The sequence below is a fragment of the Somniosus microcephalus genome, chromosome 14 (assembly GCF_052327205.1).
Source record: "Somniosus microcephalus isolate GS21.2 chromosome 14, FLI_Smic_1.0, whole genome shotgun sequence".
In the NCBI taxonomy this organism is placed as follows: Eukaryota; Metazoa; Chordata; class Chondrichthyes; order Squaliformes; family Somniosidae; genus Somniosus; species Somniosus microcephalus.
In genome coordinates this window covers 48,528,596-48,550,213 of record NC_141000.1, presented here as the reverse complement: position 1 = coordinate 48,550,213, position 21,618 = coordinate 48,528,596, and the positions used below count along the sequence as shown (strand labels likewise).

Here is a 21,618-nt window from a genome sequence, read left to right as displayed (position 1 = left end):
GGGATCGGTAATCGCGGGGGGGGATCGGTAATCGCGGGGGGGGGATCGGTAATCGTGGGGGGGATCGGTAATCGCGGAGGGGATCGGTAATCGCGGAGGGGATCGGTAATCGCGGGGGGGGATCGGTAATCGCGGGGGGGATCGGTAATCGCGGGGGGGATCGGTAATCGCGGGGGAGATCGGTAATCGCGGGGGAGATCGGTAATCGCGGGGGGATCAGTAATCGCGGGGGGAGATCGGTAATCGCGGGGGGAGATCGGTAATCGCGGGGGGATCGGCAATCGTGGGGGAGATCGGTAATCGCGGGGAGATCGGTAATCGCGGGGGGAGATCGGTACTTGCGGGGGGAGATCGGTAATCACGGGGGGATCGGTAATCGCGGGGGGCGGATCGGTAATCGTGGGGGGGATCGGTAATCGCGGGGGGATCGGTAATCGCGGGGGGAGGATCGGTAATCGCGGGGGGGGATCGGTAATCGCAGGGGGGATCGGTAATCGCGGGGGGGATCGGTAATCGCGGGGGAGATCGGTAATCGCGGGGGGAGATCGGTAATCGCGGGGGAGATCGGTAATCGCGGGGGTGGGTCAGTAATCGTGGGGGGGGGATCGGTAATCGCGGGGGGGGGGAGATCGTACTCGCGGGGGGGATCGGTACTCGCGGGGGGTGGGTCGGTCATGCGAGATCGGTACTCGCGGGGGGGATCGGTACTCGCGGGGGGTGGGTCGGTCGGGGGAGATCGGTACTCGCGGGGGGTGGGTCGGTCGGGGGAGATCGGTACTCGCGGGGGGTGGGTCGGTCGGGGGAGATCAGTACTCGCGGGGGGTGGGTCGGTCGGGGGAGATCGGTACTCGCGGGGGGTGGGTCGGTCGGGGGAGATCAGTACTCGCGGGGGGTGGGTCGGTCGGGGGAGATCGGTACTCGCGGGGGGGTGGGTCGGTCGGGGGGAGATCGGTACTCGCGGGGGGTGGGTCGGTCGGGGGAGATCAGTACTCGTGGGGGGTCGGTCGGTCGGGGGAGATCGGTACTCGCGGGGGTGGTCGGTCGGGGGAGATCAGTACTCCGCGGGGGGGTGGGTCGGTCGGGGGAGATCAGTACTCGCGGGGGGTGGGTCGGTCGGGGGAGATCGGTACTCGCGGGGGGTGGGTCGGTCGGGGGAGATCGGTACTCGCGGGGGGTGGGTCGGTCGGGGGAGATCAGTACTCGCGGGGGGTCGGTCGGTCGGGGGAGATCGGTACTCGCGGGGGGTCGGTCGGTCGGGGGAGATCGGTACTCGCGGGGGGTGGGTCGGTCGGGGGAGATCGGTACTCGCGGGGGGTGGTCGGTCGTCGGGGGAGATCGGTACTCGCGGGGGGTGGGTCGGTCGGGGGAGATCAGTACTCGTGGGGGGTCGGTCGGTCGGGGGAGATCAGTACTCGTGGGGGGTCGGTCGGTCGGGGAGATCAGTACTCGTGGGGGGTCGGTCGGTCGGGGGAGATCGTGAAGGTGGAGCGATGTTTACAGGAAGCTTATTGGGGCTGGAGGAAACGCTCCTGCTCCTCCTGAACAACAAGCAGTGCTGTAGATACACTTTACTGATGGATTCAGCCTTTCTCGCCTCCTTTCACCTGTCGGGTTTCTCGAGGTCCGGAAAACCGGTTAACAGGAAATAAAAATTTAAATCCTGTTAAAATGAAGGCTCGCAGCCTCCTTAAAAGGTTTCAATGACCGACCCGCCACCTGAAAGCGGATTTGCCATAGCGCATAGTGCTGACTTCTGTTAAATGGTGGGTATTTTTCCTCTGTTAATGTGCACCCACTAGATTGTTGGGGACGGTCCCTGGCAATTGGGAAAGATCGCGGAGTGTAATGGTGGTGGAGGGGGCGGCAGTCGGTAAAGATCAAGGAGTACAAGGAGGGATCGGACTGGAGGGAAAGATCACGGGGCAGAAGGCTCGGGATCACAGGTTCGGGGGTGGGGTGAGCACTCCTGCTACTCCTGGTTGACAAGCCATGCGCTAAAAAGCACTTGCCTGCTTGATCCGGCTGTTCCCATCTGCATTTAGTTGCCGGAATTCTTGAGCCTTGGGAAATTGCACTGCGGGAGCCTGATATAAATATTATAAAAACTGCCCCGCCTGTTGAGAGCGGATCACAGGCATGGCACGCAGCCCGCCGTTGTAAAAATGGCGGCAGGCGCGGATGCATTGAGTTGGGGATCGCATTACACGATTTAAAAGTTTTAAGCCCCCCAATCATCTCCAGTCCATCGTTGGGGGGGGGGCGGGGGTTATAAATACGCCCTCCCAATACATCTGTACTAGATTTGAGGGCTAATTTTACAAATTTTGACAGATAAGCACACAGAGGTGAGCCCACAGTTTCCTGTTCATTACGCACAGTGGGCGAAGCTCACTGTTGGGAGTGCAAATTTTTGAAATCAGCCCTTTGAAGTCATATCTCAGAGATGAAAGGAGCTGTGCTACCATAGTGGAACAATCACTCCCCCTCAATCTCAGGAAGCTTTACTCTGCATCTTGTCAAAACTGATCGGGAGTACTGAATTCTGACACTCGGGGAAATAAATGCTGCATTTTCTAGCACTAATGCCGTTCACAGTAACAAGCACAAAATGTTCCCTCCATTCATACCTCCCAAAGGTTCAATAAGATCAGAAGCTGTTGGTAGGAAATACAGCTTTGATGGAACTCGACCAATAGCAAAATCAGATGGGACATCCATGTGACCCGACCACTGCACGAGATACTAACGGTTTATACTGGATTCTGTCAAGCATTCGTTGTTTTGTGAACTGAGAGAGATTTGAATGGAATGGGACAATAAACTCAGCATGTTAATTTGTTGCCATTTACCTTGACTTTTTCAATATGGTCCTGCAGCGAGTCTATCAGCAGATCCCCCACGGGTTGCCATGTATCTTTGATAGCTTCGGCCTGTCTCAGTTTGAGGTTCAATTCATCCATTGCAACTTGTAATTCCAGGAGCCTCTCCAGGGCCTCATCTATACGCTTCTGCCAATCAACAGAGCGAGTACTCAGCTTGTCCCACTCCATTTTCACCTCCTCGGCGTGCTTCCGAATGACTCTGGCAGCATTCTGGGCATTCTCTTCAGGTGTTTTCGCTGCATAAACAGGAAGTAGAATTCTGTTAAGACACTAAAGCTCATGAGAGGAATGGGAATTTAATGCCATTAAATGTGGTACTATCCCCTCTCCACCTCCCTCTCCTCCTTAAAACCCACCTCTTTGACCAAGCTTTTGGTCACCCATCCTAATATCTACTTCTTTGGCTTGGTGTCCAATTTTAGATTGCATTTCTGTGAAGCACTTTGGGTTGTTTATCTACATTAAAGACACTATATAAATGGAAGTTGTTTTGACCTGGCTTCACATCGCATTGAGGAAAGAGGATGGGGTTATAAGATTCTACATCACAGCAAAGAATTATTTCACTTTTTTGCTGGATTGTATAATCATATGATACTTATTGGCTTGTAGAGTTAACATTTATGATTTAGTGCTTCCGGATCAAGAGCTTCGCATGTCAGGGTGGCATATCGGGAATTTGGCACAGAGGTCAGCACACCTGCACAATTTTCCATCCATTATGGGCCGCATTGAGTGCCAATCAGAATTCATAATATGTGCCAGGAGAGACTAACTTGCACAATCTACCCCATAAAATTCTGATCAGGTTGGCACGTTGTTGAGGTGAACATTAGCCAGTCCAATTGGTCTATAGGATGCAATGAATCTTTATGACCTTCCACAAGCATGGCCAATCCTGTGGGGCAGTGGGGCATATCCATGTGTCTATTAATAAGTAGGCCACATTGGATTGCTTTAAATAAAGGGGTGTTGTGGAGGGTATTCCACTTTTTTTATTTTTGAAGCCTACAACCCTGAATCCAAAAGCACAAGATGTTTGATTGCAGTTGGGTTCTTGACAAATGAACTGAACATTCCTGGGCAGGGGAGATGGAATGTTAACAAGGGTTCTCACTCTTGATCACTGTCCAGCAACTGGATATTGTATATGCCTGGATTTGGATGAGGAAAGGACTAAGCTTGGCTGTGATGCCAGGTACAGTTCAATAGCATGCCAACAGTTTTTTGCTGGATTCATACATGAAAACTAGCCACTCAGGTAAGGTACCAGGAGGTGCCTGATGGCTGTGGAAAGATAGGCCGGCACGAGTCAGCACCTTCAGACGAGATGGGGAGAAAAACTGGCAACAACCAAGTTTATTAAAGCATTCCCATGAAATCCACATCGCAATAAACTGCAGTGGCAACTGCTGAAGCCCAATCTATCCACTGGCCAATACAGCTGCTCTGAAATAGCTTCATTCTTTGTTATTCGGGAAGCTGAACCTGCCAAAATATTCTCTAAAAGTGCAAATTTACTGAAACCATGAGTGGTGATGACACCATCAGACCAACCAGTGCGAACAAATTATTGAGCCCGACACCGTGACAGAGCTGAAGAAATCCTTTTACTATGGGATCCAGCTGCACCAGCTGGCTAGCAGAATTGGAAGATTACATTGGTGTATAAGTTGTACACCCAAGTTTGAAGATAATTAAAATTTAATGCAGAGGTAGTGGCACCTTCCTGTAGGTTTTATAGTGGGCAAAATGGAAAAAACCACTGATGGCATTAAACTATAGTTTCCACACTTCCAACATTCTTGTTGCCAGTTTTCTCCCCATCTTGTCTGAAGGTGCTGACTTTTGGAGGCCTACCTTTTCACAGACACCAGGCACCTCCTGGTACCTTACCCGGGTGGCTATTCTTCATGTGTATTTCCTAGTCTGACGGTAAACATTAGAATTTCATGCTTCCAGCACCTCACGCCTATTGTTGACGATTTAACAAAGAATCAACAGCTGTCTTTCTGCGTGACAGTGACAATCTGCTACCAATTAACACCAAATTATGGGCAGTTTTGTGCTGTGGACTTGTACTCCGTAGGAACTGGTTGTTATTATTCAAAATAACAACAGAAAATGCTGGAAAAACTCAGCAGGTCAGGCAACATCCGTGGAGAGAAATGTGAGTTGACGTTTCGGGTCGAACCCTTCTTCAAAACTGGAAAGAAAATAAAATAGATCGGAGGCAGGGCTGCGATCGGACAAAAGAAGTGACAGAGACAAAAGAAGTAGAAGAGACAATAAAAGGTATTCGAAGCCAGACGAGATGGTAATAGGCTGAGATTAGGTGTGAAGTGTACTGGCAGGGCAAGAGATAGCTGCCAGGTGGGAGAGTGAAACAAAAGGAAAGAGGGGGGGGGGGGAAAGAGTGGAAAAATTACAAGTAAAAAGTAATAGGGGCCGAGGTTATGATCTGAAATTGTTGAACTCGATATTGAGTCCGGAAGGCTGCAAAGTGCCTAATCAGAAGATGAGGTGCTGTTCCTCGAGTTTACGTTGAGCTTCCAGCATTTGGCCCGTAGCCTTGTATGCTATGGCATTTCAAGTGCACATCCAAATGCTTCTTAAATGTTGTGAGGGTTTCTGCCTCCACAACCCTTTCAGGCAGTGAGTTCCAGACTCCAACCACCCTCTGGGTGAAAAAGTTCTTTCTCAAATCCCCTCTAAACCTCCCGCCCTTTACCTTGAATCTATGCCCCCTAGTTATTGACCCCTCTACTAAGGGAAAAAGCTCCTCAGCATCCATCCTATCTATGCCCCTCATAATTTTGTACACCTCAATCATGTCCCCCCTCAGCCTCCTCTGCTCCAAGGAAAACAAACCCAATCTGCCCAGTCTCTCTTCATAGCTGAAGCGCTCCAGCCCTGGTAACATCCTGGTGAACCTCCTCTGCACCCTCTCTAACGCGATCACATCCTTCCTGTAGTGTGGCGACCAGAACTGCACACAGTATTCCAGCTGTGGCCTAACCAGTGTTTTATACAGCTCCATCATAACCTCCTTGCTCTTATATTCAATGCCTCGGCTAATGAAGGCAAGTATCCCATATGCCTTTTTTACCACCTTATCCACCTGTTCCGCCGCCTTCAGGGATCTGTGTACTTGCACACCCAGATCCCTCTGACCCTCCGTCTTGCCTAGGGTCTTTCCATTCATTGTGTATTCCTTTGCCTTGTTAGTCCCCCCAAAGTGCATCACCTCGCACTTTTCCGGGTTAAATTCCATTTGCCACTGTTCCGCCCATCTGACCAACCCATCTATATCGTCCTGCAGACTGAGGCTACCCTCCTCGCTATTTACCACCCTACCAATTTTTGTATCATCCGCGAACTTACTGATCATACCCTTTACATTCATATCCAAGTCATTAATGTAGACCACAAACAGCAAGGGACCCAGCACCGATCCCTGTGGTACCCCACTGGCCACAGGCTTCCAGTCACAAAAACAACCTTCGACCATCACCCTCTGCCTTCTGCCACTAAGCCAGTTTTGTATCCAATGTGCCAAGGCACCCTGGATTCCATGGGCTCTTACCTTCTTGACCAGTCTCCTGTGCGGGACTTTATCGAAGGCCTTACTGAAATCCACTGCATTACCCTCATCCACAACCTAGTCACCCCCTCAAAAAATTCAATCAAATTAGTCAGACATGATCTTCCCTTGACAAAGCCATGTTGACTATCCCTGATTAATCCTTGCCTCTCCAAGTGGAGACAAATTTTGTCCCTCAGGATTTTTTCCAATAATTTTCCTACCACTGATGTTAGGCTCACTGGCCTGTAGTTCCCCGGTTTTTCCCTACTACCCTTCTTGAATAATGGTACTACATTAGCGGTTCTCCAGTCCTCTGGCACATCCCCTGTGGCCAGAGAGGTCCTGAATATATGTGTTAGAGCCCCCGCAATCTCCTCCTTTGCCTCACACAGCAGCCTGGGATACATTTCATCCGGGCCTGGGGATTTATCCATTTTTAGGCCAGCTAAAACCGCCAATACCTCCTCCCTCTCGATGTTAATATGTTCGAGCATATCACAGTCCCCCCGCCCTATTTCTATGTCTACATCGTCCTTCTCCATAGTGAAAACAGATGCAAAAAATTCATTTAGAACCCCTCCTACATCTTCCGGCTCCACACACAGATTGCCACTTTTGTCCCTAATGGGCCCTATTTTTTCCCTAGTTATCCTCTTACCCTTAATATACTTATAAAACATCTTCGGATTTTCCTTTATTTTGCTCGCCAGTGTTATTTCATGGTCCCTCCTTGATCTCCTAATTTCTTTTTTAAGTATCCCCCTGCACTTTTTGTACTCCTCTAGGGCTTCCTCCGTCTTTAGCCTTTTGTATCTGCCAAAAGCCCTCCTTTTTTTCCTAATCCATTCTCGTATATCCCCTGACATCCAAGGTTCCCTGTGGTTTTTGGAACCACCCTTGACCTTTACGGGAACATGTTGCCATTGTATGATCTCAATCTCCCTTCTGAAAGCCTCCCATTGCTCCGATGCGGATTTTCCTACAAGTAGCTGATCCCAGTCCATTTTGGCCAGATCCTGCCTTATCCTATTAAAATCGGCCTTCCCCCAATTTAGAACCTTTATTTCCGGCCCATCCCTGTCCTTTTCCATGACCACCTTAAATCTTACCATATTATGGTCACTATCACCAATGTAGAGGAGACCGCATCGTGAGCAGCGAATACAGTATACTAGATTGCGAGAAGTACAACTAAGTCGCTGTTTCACCTGGAAGGGGTGTTTGGGGCCCTGGACAGTGGGAAGGGGGGAGGTATAGGGGCAGGTGTTACATCTCCTCCGCTTGCACGGGAAGGTGCCAGGCGAAGAGGAATGGCTGTTTGGGGTGATAGAGGAGTGGACTAGGGTGTCTCGGAGGGAGCGGTCCCTACGGAATGCTGAAAGGGGAGGGGAGGGGAAGATACGTTTGGTGGTGGGATCACTTTGGAGGTAGCGGAAATGCCGGAGGATGATCCGTTGAATGTGGAGGCTGGTGGGGTGAACGGTGAGGACAAGGGGAACCCTATCATGGTTCCGGGAGGGAGGGGCAGGGGTGAGGGCAGAAGTGCGGGAGATAGAACTGACACGGTCGAGGGCAGTGTCAACCACGGTAGAGGGGAATCCTCATTTGTGGAAAAAGGAAGACATGTCTGAAGCACTGGTGTGGAAGGTGGCATCATCGGAGCAGATACGGCGGAGAGGGAGAAACTGGGAGAATGGAATAGAGTCCTTACAGGAGGCGGGGTGGGAGGAAGTGTAGTCCAGGTAGCTGTGGGAGTCAGTGGGCTTGTAGTGAATATTGGTCGATAACCCATCCCCAGAGATGGAGACGAAGAAGTCGAGGAAGGGACTTAGACTAGAAAGAACTGTCACGAAGGGAAGGCTTATCCTGTCCATCTGAGCTGCATTCAAATCCAAGTCCCAGAAGGAAAAGAGCAGAGTGATAATTCACTGTGCCACTAAGTTCCCTTTGATCATTTTATCTTCTGCACTTGAGTTCCTCTGCCAAGGGGGACAAAATAATGGGCTGCTCTCAGGCCTCTGCAATGTTGCTCTGTGATGGATGGCTAGGAGGTACATCAGAGATGCACCAATTGATGATCCTTGAGTGATGGTGCATTGGCTCCATTTATTGTTATCCACTGATGTTCTAGACGAGGAACTTGCCATCTGGGGATTTGTAATTGTGAATCCAAATTCTATCATTCTGCGTGGAACATTTTGCTACACCAACATAAAATAATTTTATTGCACTATACATACCAAATCAAGTAACAGATGGTTGGTTGGTGGATTATACAAGGTTTCACATTGACAGCTTGTATGTGCACGAGTAGGTCAGCCACCTTTGGGATACATCAGCAAGCATCTGCTACTTCAGATGTACAGACAGGTATTGAGAAAAGGTAGCTGAATGTCAATAGAAAGGGTCTGGTGAAAAAGAGCTTCCACTCAACTGGGATTATTCCTATGAGATGTTTGACCTACACCATGGACCTAACCTAAATATTCTTTTATTTATAGTGCACAGTTTAATTAATTGTTTACTATTATTAATTCTGAATCTAGCACTTGATGCTTAAGACACAAGTAAATACTAACATCATCTTAACAAAAATGTTGCAAAATATTAATACATTTTGTAAGTGGTGGCATATTCAAATTGAATCCAAAGTCTGATGAGAGTGGATACTTTTGCCATTTAAAATCTGCTGAAGCATGGTTAAGGGCGTGAGGCCTGTCTGGCACAATGGCTTATCACAGTTTCTTCATCTCCAGCAGCTGGCTTCGAATGCAGCCAGAATGAAGCAATGGAAGCCTCTCTTTCTCACGGCAGACTGTAAGAAGCCTATGTGAAATGAGTTTGGGTACTCTCAACCCAGTTTGCTTTCCCACAACACAAAACTGTCCACAATTTGCACAGTGGTGTTACATCGGTAATCTCACTCATAGTCCACTAGAGTAATGGGTAATTGGTAATCTTGCAGAAGGCGTTGTAGGGAGGCTCACTGTTGGAACAGAGTCGATGGCAGTTTACTCTGCAGCTGACCATTGGAAACTGACCCAAGAATGATGCTAATACTGGGTGCCTAATGAGGACAGCACTCCATTCCCCCACACTGATATACGTAATTCTGATGAGAAAAGAAATTCACCCAAAAATTCCTAAAGTGACTCATCCTAAAGATGATTAAATGTAACATTTGTACCACTCAGAGAATGCTCATATTAGAAAGGAACCCACTGTCTAATAAAAACAGGAAATTTATGAAGTTTGTTGAAAATGTGCTGCAGCAATGTCGTGTTACTGAGGTAACCTCAGGTCGCACACTGTACAGGAACAGACATGATGGAGTCAGTACCTTGGCTGTTCCAAGAGACAAATGTAAATAAATAGACTATAAGAATCGAGCTTAGGACCAGTCACTTGACTCTACAAAAATGAAAAATAAAACATCCCCAAGTACCAAATAAAATCCTCCCGGTGATGCAGTTGTCAAGCCTCACTTATATTTCAGTGAGAATCATAGACCTGGTCTGAGCCATGCAGACCAGGCAGGTCCTGCTTTCTACTGGGTTGGCCACGAACAAATCATTTGGATTTCTGGTAGGCCACAACAATTGGTCTCCCCATTCCTGGGTCACGGGAGGAAGGTAAGGCCGGAGGTCCTACTGTTTACCACCATCCATAAGCAGAAAATCTGCCCACAAGCAGAGTATCTCACTGTTAAAAAAAAAAATAACCATCGCTCCAAACATTTCCAATGGTGTCGGAATCTATCACACTATTTTTCTTAAATCTCACTGTTTTTAATAACCTTAGCGAGTAATAATGCATTTAAAACACATTGATAAAATAAAGTAACAGAAACCGACTGAGTCTCATGCTATGCAAGATCCTTCTTTCAAAATAGTCTGGAGCAGCAAGGATAGCAAATGGTTTAATCCCATGTATTTGGGCCTGGGGAGAACACAGAGCCTTATCTTATCATTAAGAGAGCTGCAACTGAGCATAACTGTCCCCAACTGAACATCACCAATTAGTTTTCAGCAAATCATACAGCAGTGACTGAATAGCAATTAACCAATTATTACTGGGATTCTGGACACAAGTTCGAGTAATTACCTTTTGGTGATGACAAAAGAGCTTCAGGTCCTTCGATAGGCTGATCAGCCAAGAACAGATGCACGGTGTCCAATGCACTCATGATCACTGGTTCCTTAGCCTTCAACTCCCGCTTGAAAGTCTAGGAGTACAGCACATTATATCTTTACTTCCACAAACACTAAAATAAATATTGACACTAAGTCATCAGCCAGAGAAGCAGAGAAATCCGATTAAAACTACAGAAATTGTAGCACTGCAGAAGTATTACATTGTGTATTTTGTAGCCTACCGTTATATAACTGTACAACACCAAACATACCGGAAAACTTTCTGCAGAATGTAATCTGATGGGGATAAAACCCTCCAAATAACGACGTCAAAAATAGTTCAAACTGAACTTTGTTTAATATATATTTTTCCAAACTAAAAGTTAATGGAGCAACTGAATCTGTTTGAGTTTCATGTCTCACTCTTGATTTTGAATGTATTCCTCTTCCCCTCGCTGTGTAAAATGTGTTACTCATAGTAACACTATATGGCCGATTGGCTTCATGCCACATTCTACATCGGAAAGGTATAGTTATGACGTCATACTCAGCACCATGGTGAGAAGGTCTGACTCCCTTGTGCCACATTCTGTGCCCAAGGAGAAGGAGGTACAAAGCTTCTTGTAGGACAGAGGTGTTCAAGGTTCTTGTCTTTGCAGGCCACATATAAAGTTTAAATCCTTGTTCTTATTAATTTACCTGGGACAGGATCAGGCTCAGCTGTGATGCCCTCTATGGTCAAATGGCCTGTTGACATTCACTGTCTTGGTTCATATATGAAGAATGGCCACTTGCATGTAGTAACAGTGGGCTTATGGCATTTGTGGAACTGTACCCCAACAAGAATCACAGGCCTGGAATTTTCTTGATCCCATTTACACTCAAAAGTGATACAGGTCTCTACGCTGATCATGCCAATGAGAATTTATGCCCAAATTTCCTGCGGATTTTATTTGCCTACAATGGACTTAAAAACCAGCGTAAAATGAGGGCTAATGCAGCATCACCAGTAGGGGCAATAATGAGTGGGCTGCTGTCTTCTGCCCCAGCGCCTCACTCTCAGAGCCTCTTGTCTCTGATGCTGCTCTTCCTTTTCCATTATTATGCACAACAGGGATATGCCCGTTGAAAACACTATTCCAGCTGCTTAGTCCTTAGTGTGTGGGATAATGGGGGTCCAAAACATTTTGGGTCCGCTCAGACTGACAGCCTTTGGTTAAGTATAGTGCAGGTCTCAATAAGAAAAAATAAAAGAAAATTGTGAAGAAAATCACAATCAAACTGCAGGAATCTTAGTTACACTGATACCAGGTGCCTTTGGGCCCTGCTGCACCTAAACATTTGGGCGTAAATCTACACCAGTGCATTACTGGTGTAAATGCACAAACTTGAGTGAGCTGGTCTCTTGCATGGGAGTGGGAGTTATGTAAATGAGCGGCAGAGTTTTGTAACTCGAAGTGATGCAAACGATCGAGGAAATTTGCACAAACCAATGTTTCAACGTAAATCCGGTGTAAATCAGTTATACTCAAATTTCTTTGCAAAAAGAAACAGCACCATGCTGCTCTTACGTCGTAGTTACCCTGAAAAGTTCCAGAACATTCTGGCCAACGTCTTTTGGATGGGAGGGGAGAAAGTTTAGGAAGAAAGAAACATGTTTTGGAAACTTATCACTCAGGAAAATTATAGCCAAAACAACACAAAGCCCAGCTATCAGCATTCAATACAATGGCCCGTAATTGCCAATCGGAGGCATCCTGCGTGCAGATGCCTCCGATCTGGAAAAAATCTGCTTCCTTACCTGAGGGCTCCCGAGGTCCGGACTCTTCCACTCCTGGGCCTCTGCTCTACGAAATGCGCAGGGCTCAGGTATCCCAAGGACGCATGCAGTTCGCAAGCATCCCTGGGATCACGTGGGCCATGGGGAACCAATGGTTAAGGGAATCTCCCTTCATACTTTTGACAGATAGACCTGTCAAAAGTATGAATGGGGATCACTGAAACAACACATCAAAACATTAAATACATTTTAAAAAAATCAGGTTTTTAAAATTACATTAAATTAAATATTTTAAACAAAAGTTTAATTTTTGGGAAAAAATAATTAAAAGTTTTTTACAGGGCCAAAAATAAACTTACTTTTTTAAAAGTATTTTTACATTATAAATGAGTGAAAAAATGTTTTAAAAACTTTTTAAAACTCTTATGCTGGTAAAAGCAGGCCTTACGCCTGCTTTTACCAGGCGTAAGATTTTTAAGGGTTTTCAGCGGGCGGAGGTTCTGTAGAAAGCAGAACTGTCCCCCTGCAGAGACCCTTCTCCAGGGCAGGCAGAGGATCTGTCAAGAGGATTCTTGACAAATCGGAAGTGCCGGTTTTCAGTGCATGCCTGAAACTGGCACTTGCGAGGTCCCTACGGGTGTGTACACAGCTCGTACACACCCGTAGGGATCGGAAAATACAGGCCAGTATCTTTTGTCAAGATTCAACAGATGCTGCCTCTCCCCAATATGGTTCAGGTTGCAATAGGAAGCTCCTGTCCACAACTGTGTTAGCCTCTTGTAAGAAATTACTTCTCTCTTTCAGCCAATTCAGTTTAATTAGGCATGGGCTCACACTACAGTTTCTATCTCACACTGACGCTAAACTTGTGTGTTAAGACCCAAACTGACACTGAAGTAAGTGGAGTGAGACTATCTCCTCCAGAGAGACTCATTCTGCTTCATGTCAGTGTCAGATCAACCCTTCACCCTCTGTATTCAGGCTGCATTTACATAATAACTACAGAGTTGGTGCAAAACTGTTTTACATTCATGCTACAGTTGTAGTGGGAATATACCCATGGACAATTTTTCTTAAAAGGGTTTACCGGCAGTGGTCGTTGTAGAACTCATAGTTTCCATTACATACTTAATCCTGCTGCTATGAAGCAGTTTCCTATTGGAGCTTTTTTAGCTTTTGTCCCCAGTTCTTAACTGTTGTGGCTTAATTAATTAAGTGAAAGAAAAAGAAAAAAAAACGTATTGCTTTTACATGATTGTAAAAAGATTCTGAAAATTAAACCGTGCAAAATGCAAATTTAATGTACTGTGCATTTCCCAGGGTCACTCCAGAAGCTTTGTGGATTAAATTTCCAATGTTGTAAGCAAAACACAAACATGCTTTTCATCATCTAGTATAGTATCCTTACGTGTTGCTATTTGTTACACTTCAGTGATTAATTTTATAAGAATGAAGTTGGCAAGCTAAACATACTTTGTTATTTACAGTGATCAATTAATAATCTAACTAAGAAGGCTATATATTCCCCAAAGAATGTAAAAGCTGACATTTGTTTGACAAAACCAATCAGTCCTTGCAGGCAGACATGGAGCTAGGAATATTCTTTATGATAAAAGTGCGAAGCAATGAAACTATTGATTTTTCCTTACTCGGTGAACATCATTCTGCTGTTGTACTGTGGGAACATCACCACCAACAGGCATTTGCCTCGACAGTTCATCGTTCTTCAAATTCAGCCATGCCAGTAAGTCCTGGAGAGAGATCTGTAGCCGCTTCCACTGCTCGGCACTCGTTTCCAGACAGGCTCTAAAAGGTAAAAAAAATGTACCTCAGCATTGTGTTTACCCACATAACAACAACAACTTGGCTGTACAAAATGGCTGTACCAAAACAAAAAACTACCATAAAACCTCTTCCAGCACACCATTCAAACATACACATCTTTTGTTTTGTATAATCAATTGAAATTATCTCTGCAAAGCTAATGATGAGAAATATACTGAACCACTGAATATTATTTACTGCATTCTCTATATAAATGAAGATTCCAACTCTAAATATATATTGTTTTCGATTTTTGCCTAAAATGCATTGTTTTCTTTACAAATAAAACAAACAATATAAATTCTGTGTTGGCGTAGCACATACAGCTTGGCTCATGGAGTCAATGTCAACTACAATTCTATAGAAAGCCTTACCTGCTGTCCCCTCTCCCCATGACCAGGTTATTATAGGCACTGGCTGATGCAACATTAAACCACACAGATTCAAAAGGTCCAAAGCATTGATTCTTAGTTAGTTGAGATACAACCACTGGCTTCAATGCCCTTTGGATAGTGACGGGGAAAAAAAGTCAGCCAGGGCTTTCGCTCCTGATTGTTATGCAGTGACCCTTGCTGGAAAATGTGCGGGTGAGGGCGTTAGGAGGGAACATAATCAGGCACGTCTGTGCTGCCTTTCACAGTTGAGTAGCCATTAGAATACCTAGCCAGCTTACACACGACGAGATACGGCAAGGCTGGCAGCACCCATAACCCAGTAAGAACTCATTGCCTTGAGAACGAAAGGAGAAAAAAATGTGAAAAAAAGCTTTGCCTTTGAAAAGTATCAAATGCATTAACAATTTGCATCGAAAAGCTACAAGTATCTAACACAATGGGTTCAAGTCACAAAGCTACTGTTGATTCACAAAATAAATTTTGCCACAATATTTTTGCCAATCAATTTTTGCAGATGCAGAACATTCTGTTATTTAGCACTACATTGAACATTAATTTGAGGACCCAATCCTGATGACTTCCATGTAGATACTATTCACAAAACTTTCTGGACCAATGAAGCAGTAAATTGCGGCAGCTATAATTCCAAGAGTTTCCAGCTCCCATTAATTATCTGAAAATAATATGAAAATCATACTGTGTGACAATGATTACATATATAACTACATGGCCTAACCATATTTGATGCAGAAAAGATAACAAAATGGGGAGATGACATGGATGGTTCAGTCTAATCTCATCTTTCTTGAATCAGATGGACATTGGATGACCTGCAGGTACTGGCTTCACAACCAGGCGATAGAGGACCTCTGTGAGCTTAAGAAAGCTAAGGATCTTGAGTGAGCTCTGCTAAACTCATGCTGTTGCTACAGATGTGAAGGTTTTAGCAATATTGATCTGTTTTCCTCTGACATACTTCAGATACCTTTAGAGAGAAATATCTAATGTTGGAGAGACATCCATGTATCTCGTCCATGAGACCCACTTCTTGCTCCCTCAATTCCATTCTCACTAAACTGCTAACAATCCAATTTCCTTTCCCGGCTCCCACACTAACTTACATTGCAAATTGCTCCCACTTCTCAGGCACTGTTTCCCTTCCCTTTTAAAACTGCCATCATCATCCCCTTCTCTAAACTGTTATAAATTCGAGTCTGCCATTGATACCTTCTTGGGTGGCAACAGTTGCTCCCGTAAGAGGATCTCTGCCCCTTATGTGCCAGCGTTGACTCACATTGCCAAATATCTAGTGTAACCCAGGGGTGCAATGATAGTACCCTCCTTGTGATCTGAACTGGATATTTGTTTCTTTCACACGTGCTCCACCTTCGTTTACAATCTTTTTGAAAGTGGAACAAGACAACACTTTGTAAGATGAGGTTAGATATGAATTGTTAAACTGCTTTACTTCACAGCAAGTGAATATACAGAGCAACAGTGTTGATCTGACTCTCTGAATTCAATCAGTACAACTTGTCTTTGCACAATAATATAAAATAATGAACACACATCAGTTATCTTGCTTTACTTAAACAAAATACTAACCCTCCTGCATTCTCCTATTGAGCCTGGTGAAAGCTTTGCCCAGACAGGTTTCTGTTTAAAAACCTGACTTACATTGTGTGTCTCTGGCCTAGAAATTCAGTTGCGTTTGCGCCCACTTAGGGGCGAAAGAGTGGGTTGCGCCGGAAGTTTTTTAGTGCCCGAAATTAAGTTGGTCCCTAACATCGGCGTTAGCCGGTAGCGCTGCGCCGGCACCGATGACGTCATCGGTGTGCGCAGCGCCCCGGTTCCAACGCGATTCCCTGCTGAAGGCCAAATTCAGTTGCAGCCGCCTCGCCCGCAGCGGCCGCAAACAACGTTTGAAAAACGGGGCCTTGCAGCTCCGAGAGGCCGGCGCATAAAGGTGGAGGGGCGGCCGGCCGCTTTCCCGGTGGCCGCATGGCCACACCTCCCTCCCCGGACTCCTGCACCACCCCCCCGCGGCATTGCTGTCTGACTCCCGCGAGCCCGGCACTTCTCCGTGGTGCCGGGCTCATTTGCCGGGGGAATCCAGTGGCGATCTCACGGCTGCAGGCAGCTCCTCCTTAAGAGAAGGAGGAGGCCTGCAGTACCCCAGCCTGCCGCACCGCATCGGGTGGCGCAGCGGCAGCTGGACGCCTGAAATAGACTTTCATCGCCCCAAGCGAGGCGGCCAAACCCTGCAGTAGCGCCCGCCTCCGTCTTGGCCCGTCGCAACTGAATTTCAGGTGGGCGCTACGGGAATCCGGGCGAGCGCTAAATTTCGGGCGCTAAAGACCTGGCGGGGCCTTACTGAATTTCTGGGCCTCTTTCTTTAATCTTCCTGTTCACAATTCACGAGGAAAGCCGATGTCAGATACTGCCTGGTGACCACCCAGGACCAGAGACCTTCCAACACAGTGTAGTGTAAGGTGTTTATAGATCATTAAGATATGCTAATGAACTGCTTATTGATTGCAGTCTTTGGGGAAAATTAGCATTTTAACCACATTTCGTCTTAGACTTATGTAAAGGCATTTTGCTTTAAAACACAACCCTTAAATGTAACTCTTTTTCCAAAACCTTTGTGACAAAATCATCTCCCAATTGCAGCCTCCCTATCACCAAAGTCCTTAAAAATGTTGTAGTGTATGTGCCTTTAAGAGCCCCATGTGTACTGTAATGCCGGTAATGGCCACTCGGGCTATATAAGCCTGTATATTGTGTTGTATCAGTTAGTTCCCCTCCAGACTTTGTTTAGTAAACACCTATGAAACCAACTCCTGTCTTCAGTGTCTCTATCAACACACAGACACAACAAATGTTGCTTCCCATATCTGTAACCTGCCTGCCTGAATCTCCTTAATCAGGTTTCCACCCCTCCCACAGCACTGAAATGACCCAAACCAAAGTCACAAATGACATTTTCTGTGACTGACAGTGACAGTGGCATTATCCCTACACATCCTCCTCAACTTCTATAAAGCCTTCGACACTGTCAACCACATCATCCTCCTCCAACGCTTCTCCTCTATGGTCCAGCTCAGTGGGATTGCTCTCGCTTGGTCCTACTAGTACGTACCTGATTGTAGCTAGAGCATCTCCAGCAGTGGCCTTTATTGCCACTATCGCACCATCACCTTAGGAGACCCCCAAGGTCATATCCTTATTCCCCTCTTCGTCTGACCTGCAAGCTGCTCCTTAGTGACAACATCCACACAGACGGGATCAGCGTCCACATCTACGCTGATGACACCCAGCTCTACTTTTCCTCCATCTCTCTTGATTCCCACCCCTTAACCCCGACTGCTTCTGTGCTCTCAGACTGCTTGTCCAACGTCTAGTCTTAGATGAGCGCAATTTCCAGCAGACATTGGAAAGCCTAAAGCCACCATCTTCAGTCCCTGCCATAAACTTTGTATAATGCCACCAACTTTATCCCTCTCTACAGCCACTGTTAGAGGCTGAACCAGATTGTTCAAAAACACAGCATTTGATTCAACCCTGAGCTGAGCTTCTGACCCCATATCCATCACAAACACAGCCTATTAACATCACTCCCCTCCACTCCTTACTCAGACCATCTGTAGCTGAAATCCTCATCCATACTTTGTCACCTCCAGACTCAACTATTCCAATGCTTTTATGGCCAATTTCCCCCATCCTCTGTGAACTGCAGCTCATCAAAAACTCTGCTGCCCTTCTCCAATTCTGCACAAAGTCCTGCTTGCTCGACACCTCTGTCCTCGCTGACCTACACTGGTTCCGGCACGGCAAGAGAGCCCCAGGTGGGCAGGGGAAACGCTTCAAGGACACCCTCAAAGCCTCCTTGAAAAAGTGCAACATCCCCACCGACACCTGGGAATCCCTGGCCCAAGACCGCACAAAGTGGAGGAGAAGCATCCGGGAAGGCGCCGAACACCTCGAGGCTCTTCGTCGGGAGCAAGCGGAAGCCAAGCGCAAGCAGCGCACGTCAACCCAAGCACACCACCCACCCGCCCCTTCAACCACCATCTGCCCCACCTGTGACAGAGACTGTAGGTCCCGCATTGGACTAATCAGTCACCTGCGAGCTCATTTTTAATGTGGAAGCAAGTCATCCTCAGTTCCGAGGGACTGCCTAAGAAGAAGAGGAGAAGACACTGGTTCCTGCTCCCTCAATGTTTTAAATTTTAAATTCTCATCATCATGTTTAAACTCCTTCATAGCCTCACCCTTTCCTATCTCTGTAACCTGCTCCATCCCTACAACCCCCCAAACTCTATTCCTCTGCACATCCACTTCGCTCCACTATTATTGAGGCATGCCTTCAGCTGCTCAGGCTCCATCCTCTGAAATTCCGTCACTAAATCATTTTACCCCCTCAATGCCATCTCCTCCTTTGACACTCCTTAAAACCCACCTCTTTGATCAAACTTATATACATACAAACATACAAATTAGGAGCAGGAGTAGGCCACTCGGCCCCTCGAGCCTGCTCTGCCATTCAATAAGATCATGGCTGATCCGATTACTCCACATTCCTGCCTACCCCTGATAACTTTTCACCCCCTTGCTTACCAAGAATCTATCTACCTCTGCCTTAAAAATATTCAAAGACTCTGCTTCCACCGCTGTCTGAGGAAGAGAGTTCCAAAGACTCACCACCCTCTGTGAGAAAAAATTTCTCCTCATCTCTGTCTTAAATGGGCGACCCCTTATTTTTAAACAGTGACCTCTAGTTCTAGATTCTCCCACAAGAGGAAACATCCTCTCCACATCCACCCTGCCCAGACCCCTCAGGATCTTATATGTTTCAATCAAGTCACCTCTTATTTTTCTAAACTCCAGCGGATACAAGCCTAGCCTGTCCAACCTTTCCTCATAAGACAACCCGCCCATTCCAGGTATTAGTCCAGTAAACCTTCTCTGAACTGCTTCCAACACATTTACATCCTTCCTTAAATAAGGAGACCAATGCTGTACACAGTACTCCAGATGTGGTCTCACCAATGCCCTGTATAACTGAAGCATAACCTCCCTACTTTTGTATTCAATTCCCCTCACAATAAACAATAACATTCTATTAGCTTCCCTAATTACTTGCTGTACCTGCATACTAACCTTTTGCGATTCATGCACTAGGACACTCAGATCCCTCTGCATCTCAGAGCTCTGCAATCTTTCACCATTTAGATAATGGCCCAGTAATTCCGGGCACAACGCGTGAGTACGGACGGGGTACTCATGCGTATGCCCGGAGGAATTGCCGGTTTTCAGCATGCACAGCGCATGCGCTGAAAACCGGCATTTCCTGTCCTCTGACCCAAGGGGTTAAGAGGCAGAACGCGCACGACTGCACAGGCAGTGCGCTGTGCGCAGTGAAATTCCTTTTTTTTTCCCAGAGTTGCGCGTGTGTAAAGGCCTCCGGTCTTTACGCATTGAAAAACCACACGTAAGTACTTAGTTTTTCAGGTAAGTGGGCTTTTAGTACAATTGAGAATTTTTTTTCCCACAGGTTTGTTATTTTTAAAGAATTTACAGTAAGGTAAGTTTAGTTTTAGCCCCGATTTTTTATATAATTTTTTTTTCAAATTTTAAAATTATTGTTTAAAATAGTTTTTCAGAGTTCTTTATTGTTCATTTAAGTAGTGCAATGTTTTTTTTAAATTTTCTTTCAGGTTTAAGTAGTGTTTTGGGGCCAGGAGTTTTCATGAGTTTGACAGCTCTGTCAAACTCATGAATGAGTTTCCCCTCCCCTGATTGGCTGCACAGTGCTCACCTGGTCCCAGCCGGCACATCGCACTAACTACACCGCTGGATCAGGTAAGCACAGCGCGCCGACATCTGAACCGGGCCAGTGACAGGAAATGCGAGCAGGCCCGGGCTTCAGATGTCGGCGCGCAGGGTGAGTGCACATCGGGGGCTTGCACGCGTGGCAAGCTCCCGATCCTAATTTCAGGGCCATTGTGCTTCTTTTTTATTCTTCCTGCCAAAATGGACAACTTCACATTTTCCCACATTATACTCCATTTGCCAGATCTTTGCCCACTCATTTAACCTATCTATATCCCTTTGTAGCCTCATATCCTCTTCACAATTTACTTTTCTACCTACCTTTGTGTCATCAGCAAATTTAGCACCCATACCTTCGGTCACTTCATCCAAGTCATTTTTATAAATTGTAAAAAGTTGAGGCCCCAGCACTGATTCCTGTGGCACACCACTCGTTACATCTTGCCAATCAGAAAATGGTCACCCCTCCTAATATCTCCATCTGTTGCTCAGTGTCCATTTTAACTTATGCCTATGTAAAGACCCTTGGGAGCCTTCCAGTGGCCCAGAGCAAAGTTCGGGTGGTGCTGTAGTGGGACAGTCATTACAGCACCAGATGAGGTGCAAGCTTCATTAAAGAGGCAGAAGATCCTCCAAAACTGCAACAAATCTCCTACTGAAGGCCTCGGTTGAGACTGAGCCCTTTAGGAGCCAAGTGCTGGGAAGGCAAAATGGAGGGAGAGGAAGCCAATATAAGGCCCTCTCTCCCCCACCAGGGGTCTTTGGAGCCTTCCCGCCTTTACCCCAGGGACTACTGCCTGACTTCACCAAGTGGTACCGAGTAGTGGCGGCAGCAGGGGTGGATAGAAGGGAAATGGGCCATTAATCTGGACCCCACCCACCCAGCCAACATTAGTATGCGACATGCAAGGAAAGAGTGGCCAGCAGCGGTCTTTCAAGAACAGGAAGAGGAATTTCAGAGTGGGGCAGTGAATTTTACCCAATTTTGCCCCTTTTTCTACTGCTATCCTGCCTGATTTTGGGCCGATCAGGAAGGTACCAGGTTTGATTCCTGGACTGTGCTGTTAACTGATGTCAGCCGGAGTAACAGTAAGTTTGCTACAATCAGCCTCAGTGCCATACATAGAATCATAGAAAGTTACAGCACGGAAGGAGGCCATTTCGGCCCATCGTGTCCGTGCCG

The 21,618-nt window shown here is 46.5% G+C and overlaps 1 protein-coding gene across 9 annotated transcripts in view; it reads right to left on the bottom strand.

Annotated features, from left to right (window-relative positions):
• dmd (dystrophin) overlaps positions 1-21,618 on the bottom strand; it is a 2,562,635-nt gene that overhangs the window by 213,678 nt on the left and 2,327,339 nt on the right. For all 9 annotated transcript variants that reach the window (XM_086007360.1, XM_086007362.1, XM_086007361.1 and 6 more), the window contains 3 exons: positions 14,031-14,187; positions 10,573-10,693; positions 2,850-3,118 (listed from right to left, as the gene is read on the bottom strand). In XM_086007360.1, coding sequence (XP_085863486.1) covers positions 2,850-3,118; positions 10,573-10,693; positions 14,031-14,187 — 547 coding nt within the window. The remainder of the gene's footprint in view (positions 1-2,849; positions 3,119-10,572; positions 10,694-14,030; positions 14,188-21,618) is intronic.